This window comes from Boleophthalmus pectinirostris, unplaced genomic scaffold (assembly GCF_026225935.1).
Source record: "Boleophthalmus pectinirostris isolate CB_2022bp ecotype Guang Dong unplaced genomic scaffold, ASM2622593v1 HiC_scaffold_8, whole genome shotgun sequence".
NCBI lineage: Eukaryota > Metazoa > Chordata > Actinopteri > Gobiiformes > Gobiidae > Boleophthalmus > Boleophthalmus pectinirostris.
In genome coordinates, this window is record NW_026571515.1 from 26,002,116 (window position 1) to 26,011,698 (window position 9,583).

The following is a 9,583-nucleotide window of genomic DNA, read 5'->3' on the forward strand; positions in this document are numbered from 1 at the left end:
AAATTGCCAGTCTGTGACACAACAGTTTGTCTCGTAGCTCCTAAATATATAAATAACAATTTCATGATCAGCACCTTGGACAGAGCTGTCAAATTATAAAGTTCAGTTGTGAATGTTTTCCTTCCACGGCAGATAATCACTGTTATTGGCATTTAAATTGACGGCTATAAAAAATAAGAATACATAGTAAACAAGACAGTGTTGTCATCGTGTTCAAGTGTTGTCATGCTTTTATGTGCTGTTAAAATACAAATCAAATCAAAACATAGCCTACACATATAAGGCTGCAACTGCACCTTTTATATGCCATCTGGATCTGACTGCAGCTTTTTTATAATTTGTAAATTCAACCCAAATTCATGAATTTAAACTGCTTATACCTGCTGCATACATTAGCAATTAAATCAAGGCTGCAGCTGTTCAAAGCGTCTAGTCTAACGTAACCATGCATACATTTTATATGCTCCTACATGAAACAGTATTATACCACTGACATTCTTATGGAGACACTGTTAACATGGTCTTAAGCCAAAAGGACAATGTTATGGTAACGTCGCAACATCGTGGCTGTTGCTGTTGCAGGCTGGGACTGCTGCATCACAGGGCACTGGGCCGGAACATACAGTGATTGTTCCTGGCAAATATAGAGGGGGCTCAGACGTGAGAGAAAGTGCAAAGAAAGAGCAAGACACAGATCAGTAAAGCAGACTGCGTTAAGGTCAGTGAGCAAGTTTGGGCTCTGGGAGACTAGCAGCGTAACGGCTCCACTGAGAGCTCTTGATTTAGTCGATATAGAAGTGAGTGGATAAGAGAGGACTGAGGAGAGAGAAAGGAGAGACTACCATAAAGTCTCACCTTGTTCTGCACCATGCACACACAGCGCACTCCAGCTGTCAGCCTGCTACTCTCTCCTCTCCATCAGCGCCTCTGGGAGCATGCATCATTCATGAGGGGGACTTATTTGGCTGCGTCATCTCTACGTATCTGCCAATAACTTTAGAAATGTTATATTAGGCTTAAAATCTTAAAAAAATCAAATGTTTAACAGTGCCAACTTGAAAAACTAACTTTAACTATGATGAGGAGAAGCTATGAAGCTCTTTTGATAACAAGATTGTCTTACAAGTATTGAGCACTGATGATGGCACACATTGCATCACTTGAAAATTAATTAAAGCTGACACAGGAAAAAGAGCAACTGCCCGGGAGTGTGGATGTGAAAAGGTAATTATCTAAGAGGTGCCGTGCAGTGCCCTGGTGCTGTCAGCGTGGCAGGTTTGTCTCAGAGCCAGTGTCGCAGCCCGCTGTGAAGGTCACCCCCCCTGCAGCGATGGATTACAGGGGCACACTCAGGCAGAATACGATCCCGTGCCTAAGGGGAGGTCTGCGGGCACAACCAGGCCTCACCGACCCCCGTGTCCCTCTGCCACTTACAATGTAGCTGTAGCATGTCAAAGCACACAAAAAGGAACATGTGTCTATATTGGGGGAATACAACCAGGCTTACTAAACTGCCATCAGGTGCTATTCTAATCAAATACTATGGTATCTTGGTCGACTAAAGATAACCCAATAGTGCTTAAATTAAAAGACTAAAAGGGGCCGTGACACAAGCTGTAAAAATATTAAGTAGCTCTATGATCTTACCATGCATCTGACCTAAACACTTAGAGAAGGAGTAACAGCTATGTATATAGAGAAGTAGTTTCTTCAAATAAAAAGTAAGAACAAATCTATTAATTCATGCAAACTTCAGCTCACTCCATGGCTGTTTTCTAAAAATCCTGCAAATTTGGGTTGATAAATGTAGGATTGCGGTCCTAAAAAGTACCTGAAAATTGTATCTGACCATCTGTGGGCTGTAACCACAGCCACAGGTGAGTCACAGCCCACTCAAACCAACTAAAAAGAACTTTCAGAAGAGAGTTAGTCAGTACGCTGAAGTCATTTTTATGTCCAAATTGCAGTAAGGATATGAATGGAAGTATGCAGCAGAAGTACAGGTCTAGAGGTACTTAAAATGGTGCTTAAAGAACATAAAATTATATTTCTCTTATCCTAATTTAATTATCCTAATTTAATAAGAATGATTGCATTTGAAATCTAAGCATATTGTAGACTTGTGTTTGTCGCAGTTTGTACAGTTTTATGATACAAATAAAACAATAGTTTAGTACTACAACTGCTTTAATACCCTTGAATTAGACCTGGGTTGGTTTGAATTTAGGCCAAAAAAATCTTTCACACAAAACCACTGCTGGTGTCTAGCCGTTCTTTGGAGATCAGCATGGGCACAGATACACAGAGACTGGCACATCCACAATGGCCTGGCAGACGGGGTTGTCCTTCCCTGGCTCGGCTCTCTCTACCATGACCTTAATTTGTTGTGTCTTGAGTTGGAGTGTCCAGTGGGAGCTAATGCTCTTCAGGGAACAAAGTGACAGCACGTATGAGCGTTATCAAAGGGCTGTAAGCATATGTACAGAGCACAGGACACAATCTCACAATGAGATGCAGAGAGGGGATGTCTCACAGGGCGGCAAGGGCCAGAGCAAATGAAAATCTGCATTTTCAGACAAAAAACTTTTGCCTTCAGAGTTCAAATAGAAGAGCTGTGTTAGGAATTGACTTAATACAAGGAAAGGCACTCAAGTGATCTTTCAGAATATTCAAGCGTCAGTTGCATTAGTCTTTCTTGAAGTGTCCTTCAAAATAAATAATCAGAGAAAAAAAATGAAAAAATCTCATATTAAATCATAACTAAACTAAAACCTATTCCATCTAAAAATCCATACACTTTTTTGCACAAATAAGTGAGTCCGATTTTTTTTTATCTCACTAAAAACTTTTTAATAGTGTTGCCCAATTCACCATGAAGAGTTACCCTCAAAAACCTCAAAAACATAATATAGAAAATGTACAAATAACAATGTAATTACAGGTCAATTAAAAATGTTTTCCCTCACTTTCATGAAGGTCTATGCAAAAGATTGTTGTTCACAGGTTTAACAAGAGGAGACAAGAAAAGCAGAATCTAAGTCTGATAGCGCTGGATATGTGGTGACCAATAAAAGCCAAAGAACACAAGCTGTCTCCCTGCTGCCTAATCCTCTAATGAAGATTTGTGGCTCTGGCTGGTTGGTGATTATTGGCCCAGCGCTAGGACAAAAAACATCTTCTGGGCTACTGTAAATACTGCTCCTCAAGGCCAAACATGTGCAAATGAGAATGAATGACACACTAAACATCAGACGGTGTTGTAATGTTCTGTCAAATTCCTGATGAGAAATTTGTCAACAATCCCAAAAACAAGCCTCAACATTAACCAACATTATTCAGATGTGAAGAATGCAACGTGATCTAGCCACTTTGCTTGTGCTGTGTGAATCCTGTCTCAACGGACCAAATTTGTAGATTCTGATGCTAATTTTATGGAAATACTAATTTGTTGCTGTGTACTCTGCTGTCTTTGTGCTACATTTTATAAGCACAAATAGCAATCAGTGAGGTTTGAGAGAGCTACACTAATTTCTTAAGTCAGAGAAGGACAATGAGGACTTTTGTGAAGACTAAAATAGGAGGCGGTAGATGGTGGAGTATCATGTGACCTGTGCTGACATAGTAACATACTGTAAATGGATGACCTCAGATACCACATTACCTGTTTGTCCCTTACAGCCTTCTAATCCATACCTCTGGCACCTTACCTGATCTGGCCTCCTCCCCCTCTCCCCTCCCTCCCCCCTGCACCCCTTTCTCCACACCTCCCCCGCTCCCCCAGGGCCAGTGCATGGATCCGCTGCAGGTCCTGGCAGAACCCCTGTCTCTCAAAAAGGGGCAGGACTTGTGTGGAGACAGGTGCGCATACCAGACGCCAGCGCTAAAACCTGCCCCACACAGATCCTATAACTACCTGTTAGCGAGGCCCTCATCCAAAGCCAAAAAGGGCATTCGGCTAGCCATTAGCACTTAGCTTGGTGCCTCTCAATGTTGCAAGCAAATAGTTACACCTTTTCATCACTTCCCTGTCAGCATCTCATCTGTTGTTGTTTAACCTGAGCTGGTGCAGATTTGTCTAGCAGTGAGGAGGCTTCAGGGCTTGGATTTAGGCTATTCTGAGCACTTCATGTTACATTAAGGATTAAACACTATGCTCAGTCTACTTAGAAGTAAAAGATAATGGCATTTAGCCATTGCTTGGAATTGTGTGTACATAGAAACCATATAAATAGATAGATGAGGAGAAAGTGGTGTTGTTAATTTCCAACATTTTCTTTTGTTTGTTTAAGTATCTTAATTTTATAATGTGTGAGTAAAAAAAAGTCTTTAATGTACACATGTACATGCACACGCATCAGATGGTGATTCTTATGGATCCCACCTCAAAGATGTTATATATTCATTAACGTAGGTTCAGGCCAGGCTATAGTCTTGTCCAAATATGCCCACATTCCCCTTAGGTGTGAGTCAGATTATACACACAGTATAAAATCCACGCTGAAGCATCCATTTCTCCCTCTGGGCCAGATTTAACAGGGAAGACTGTGGTCCTACTCTGTTCCTGTCTCACTCGTCATGTCATTTGCCTCTGCATTCATTTCTGTAACAGCCTCACATATCTCATCTTGCGCTCTCCCTCCATCCTTTGGTTGCTTCCTCAGATTCCTTGTTTCTGTGCTCTAACCAGGCTCTGATGAAGTGACCTTGCTGCATCGCAAGGAGAATTGATTTCTCTTTTGGTCTTTGTGTGAAATCGCATCTTAACGGTGCTCAGAGGAGTATCCTCCCAGCTGCAAAGCTGGATGGAGCTAATTCTCTTTTATGATGACACTTTTCACTCAGTTGTGTGTCTTCCCTCTTCTTCGTAGCCCCACTGCTTTCTTCTCCCTTCCCTTCTAAGCTCACAGAAATAGAGCGGCCATGATTAATGCAACATCTATTGCCGCCAAACGTTAGCTTTGCCCAGCCTTTTATACTTGGCTGCTGGAAACTGTTGTGCCTATTCCAACAATGTCAAACAGTAATCTCATTTAAAACAGTTTTATTGCTAAACAAACAACGAGAAAAATTCTATCTTTAATATTCAAAATTTACAAACCAAACACATGGATGATAATCTATAAAATATAGTAGATAAGAATGTCTGTCTTGCTTTAATTACCAACTCTCTTAACTATATGACAGACAAAATGTAATGCAACCTGTCCCTGATCGACTGGATTCATGTGCTTATATCAAAAGTAGTGTCATCTTAAAGAACTATCTAACAATGTCTGAGCAACCAAACCAGCTGAGCTAAAGTTTGCACAGATGTATGAGCCAAAGTTACATAAGGTAATGAGATAAGTGATACAATTTGACAGGTGTCAGTGGCACTATAATCTACACTATAGGCTACAAGGTGAAGACTGTGAATCGTCTGGGTGTTTCTACTGGGTGATCACAGTGACTGGTGGAGCATAAAAGCCCTTTTCCAGAGAGCAAGTCCCAGGTGTCTCGTAGCCCCAGGACTCCCAGTAAGTATTCAACCAGGCGGCCACTCACTGCATTAATGTGACACCATAATGACGCAGGTGGACATTTGTGCTTCACAGAGCAGCAGCAGTGTCCTAGGATAGTGGAGGTATGCAGAGCAGAAACACTAAGCATCTGGCCAGAGTTTGGGACCAAAGGTGCAGGTGCAGCTGCTACAATCTCCACACTTTTGGTTAAGTGGTCTGAAATACAGTCACAATAAATGTGAGAGGAAAATGAATAGTCACATCTTATTCCATATATTAAACTACCATATCATTAATTCAATATCAACAAGTAAACTTAAATTATGTTATGGAGATATGTAATGCAGAAAGAGTAACACAACATTTAAAAATGTAGATCTGATTTACGATTTACATAAGTTACGTTGGTTTATGAAACTGTTGTTATTCAGACTAGCAATTGTATGTAAGCTATAAAGTGTAAATGTATATTTCACATTTATTTCTTTAATTGTACATCTCAGCAAGCATTTGTAATATTTGTAAGTAATGCCACCAGTGTAAGTTAAGCAGATATCTGTGGTATTATATTTGAGTCGTGGTGGCTGCTCCCTGATGGAGCACACTGCAGTACAGTCTACAGAGCAGAAACACCTCAATCTCTCCTCTGCACCACACACTCCAATAGCCCTTAGAGTCACATAGATACAATGGGTAGCCATCCCACTAGTCCAATAACAGGCCTATTCATTAGAGTCTCTTACAGACTGTATTGACAAGCTGCTGACACACAGACACTCCAGCATAAACAAATGGGGCAGTGGAGAGTAGCACAAGTGCAAAGGGGGTAGGACATCTCCTCTACTCCTGTAATATCAAGGTCTCCCACAAACTAGACCACAGAGTGAAAAAGGAACAGCCAGAGAGGATTTTAGAGGAGCTTATTACTGTGGCGAACACATCATGAATAAGGTCAACAGTGGCCTTAGAGGAATCCCCAGTGCTCTGCTTTAATATAAATACACAAACATAATGATGCTGTTCCTCTGTACCTCTTAACCCTCCATCCCAGATCACTGCTCGTGTGTGTGGCCTTTTCTAATTACTGCCCTGGGAATAAGTCCTCTTCATATAAGTGCTGCAGAACGGTTCAGGAGCTAAAATGGGTCAAGTGCAATCCAGCGGTTAGTTATATGGATCTTTGCCACAGTCATTATTGCCCATGCCTGATGATGCCTGATCTTCATCAAAAAGCAAATGCATGAAATATGTTTTAATTTTAATATATATATATATATATATATATATATATATATATATACATATATATACAATAAATTGTCCTTTAAAAAGAAGAATCTAAAGCTAATTAGATTAAATATAACACATCTGAGTAACAGTAAAACAATGAGGTACACACTTTTAGCATTTTACTGCAGAATGTTTCAGTGCTTGTAAAACATGCAAATTATATGGCGGGTATGCAAAGAAGCCCAAAGAGGCAAGTTGTACCATGCATACCCAATTCTGTCTCATTTCAGAGGAACAATTACTGTGTCACTCTGAAACTGACCAAAACACGGCAGTGGAAGCAGAGGAAGACCTGGACCTGAAGATATGACCTACAGAGTAGATGAGCAGACAAGGGGGAGGGGAATAATGCAGACAGGTCAATGAGGAGACAGGCTTTATGAAGACAGATGAGATGTGAGTGGCCTCGCATGCCTGAACAATAGACATAGAGGCAAACTGGTCACAGCTCAGGTCAACCCTAACTGATTCCCTACACTGGTCCATTTACATGAATTTCAAAAACTCTCAAACTTAAACAAGTGGAAGGCTTTTGTCATAAAATAGAGGTGCTTCAGTGTGAGAGTCCCCGGGAGCACACTGGCCATGCTGTTTATTAGCTTGTACAGGTGTTCTAGTGCGCTTTATATTGTGCTCAGGTACCATGGTGCTGGCAGCACTGGTCCTGTTTGGTGCAGAGCCTTGTGGAGCTGCTGCTTGCACCTCTGTATATATACTGTAGTGCTGTGCTGGACAAAACTAACACATCCACTGCCATTATCAGCATCAGGACTGTCATCACTATGAGAGGAGCCAGCATCCTCCAGCAGACCCCGACAGCTCCAACAGTCTCCACTGTATGCAACATAAACACACGCATTAGCAAGGGTACTGTTCAAGGTCATTCACACAAATGCACGGGTAAAGGCTAATCAGCATTGCATTGACTGTATTTTACACCTGAGCAGCGATTACTGCTATAAAATAACACCAAAGCCAAAACACCTAAATTCTGCTCCATTATCTGTTCTTTTGTATGTGAGGGGAAGGTTAGGTGTAAATATTTGTTGATATTTGTTTGTGGTTTATTTGGACTGGTTTCAGCATGGTAAAGGTCATTACAATGACATTAGCCTTTTTAGAGACAAAATCCACAAATGTCAAATGATTGTCAAGTGCATCATGACACAAATGAGGCAAATTTGGTAACACTGAAACTTTAAACCAAACATTTTCATCTATGTGACAAGACAACTTATAACTGGCTAATTGTTAGCAGGTTTAAACAGAATATTTTACAAGTCAATAAAAATGATAGGAAATACAGTGTGTATTGTGGTAAAATTAATATCAGCTGCTGAACACATAGTGTAGTAAACATTAATATTATTCAAATGTTCCTAATTTACACAGGTTAAGATATCGCATTTTACTCCAAGAAGCAAACTGTTGAAAGTGCTGGTGGTTCAAACCATTAGTTCAGCTGTTTAACTTTACTGAGTGTTTGCTACGGTGCACCAGCTGCAGGCAAAGAGCTGCTGTTAACGTGTTCTGACCAAATATCATTAACAGGAGATCTTGCTACCACCTGCAGCCTGATCAAGACACAGCATGTCTAAGTGTTAAATGAGGCACAAGACACTTTGACCCACCACCACAAAAACTCAGAAAACACAACTCTTCTGGACACTGAACATTAGAAAATTACCCTTAAAACTATCGAAAGTTACTCTCACACAGAAATACACCAAAGTGTTGAAGCCTGAAGCTAAATGAAATATGCACCATGACTTCAGACACCTTAGACTTCCCTCCCTATAATCATTAGAGTCTGCTTGAAAAACATGCCTGCCGGGAGAGCAGAGGAACAGAGCAGCTCCTGAATCAGCCCAGGCATGCGTTAAAACAAAGTGAGCTCTCCCCACATAGCAACACACACCAAAAACAAAGAAACTATCCACAAAAGTCCACTTTGACAAGCTAACTCACACTGCCACTGCAGCGCACATGTCTCCAACAACATCTACACGGTTGGGCACCTTTGTATGTACATACAGTGAAAGCCATCCCCTAGATAAATGTACAGGATATCTATATAGGGGCCACCACACCACTTGCAGACAGGGCCACTATGAGAGCAGAATACTAAAGAAGAAAGCTGGCTGACTCAGAGCAGAAGAAGACTGCAAAATAATAACATGGGATACTGTATGCTGGGATGCACGCACGCTTCTACAATCCTAAAATGTAAAAGTTGTATGTGTTTCATATTAAAAAGAATGGAGGGCTTCATTCAGAGCTTAGTGGCAGGTGACATCATAACAAAAACAAACAGTGAAAGCTAACTGTCCCTTTACACAAATCCTAGAAATGGTGGAGTCCAGTCATGTGACCAAACAGCTCAAAATGATACGGTGAGGCAACAAACACTTTGACCTTCTCTGTCATCACTCACACCTGCTACAATAATGGCACACTATTAGGGTGATTACAAGCACTAACCATGATTTAAAGCTCCACTCAGCGCTTAGTATTGACAGATGTCTAGTATCCGGAGCTGTTAATAGACACTACAGAGCTGCTGCTGCATGTGTCCAAGTTAAAGTATTCACAAGAACGATGACCTCTCCAAAAACAAAATCCAAACTCACCTAAAATCATGCTGAGTGCTCTGTCTTTGGTCTGGTTGAAAAGTGCTCCTCAGTTGCCCCCGTTTCCCCCGTTTGCATCAAGGGGACAATGGCTACGAGGAAAAACACGTCTTTTCAGAGTTCCTCGCCACTTTCCAGAAAGAGGCAACTCAGCGAGGCAGA

The 9,583-nt window shown here is 41.1% G+C and overlaps 1 protein-coding gene across 1 annotated transcript in view; it reads right to left on the reverse strand.

The window, feature by feature from the left end:
* Window positions 1-9,583, reverse strand: part of znf385a (zinc finger protein 385A) — a 59,216-nt gene extending 49,633 nt beyond the window's left edge. The window contains exon 1 of the mRNA XM_020929887.2: window positions 9,422-9,583. Within this exon, the coding sequence (XP_020785546.1) occupies window positions 9,422-9,431 (10 nt within the window). The 5' untranslated portion in view covers window positions 9,432-9,583. The remainder of the gene's footprint in view (window positions 1-9,421) is intronic.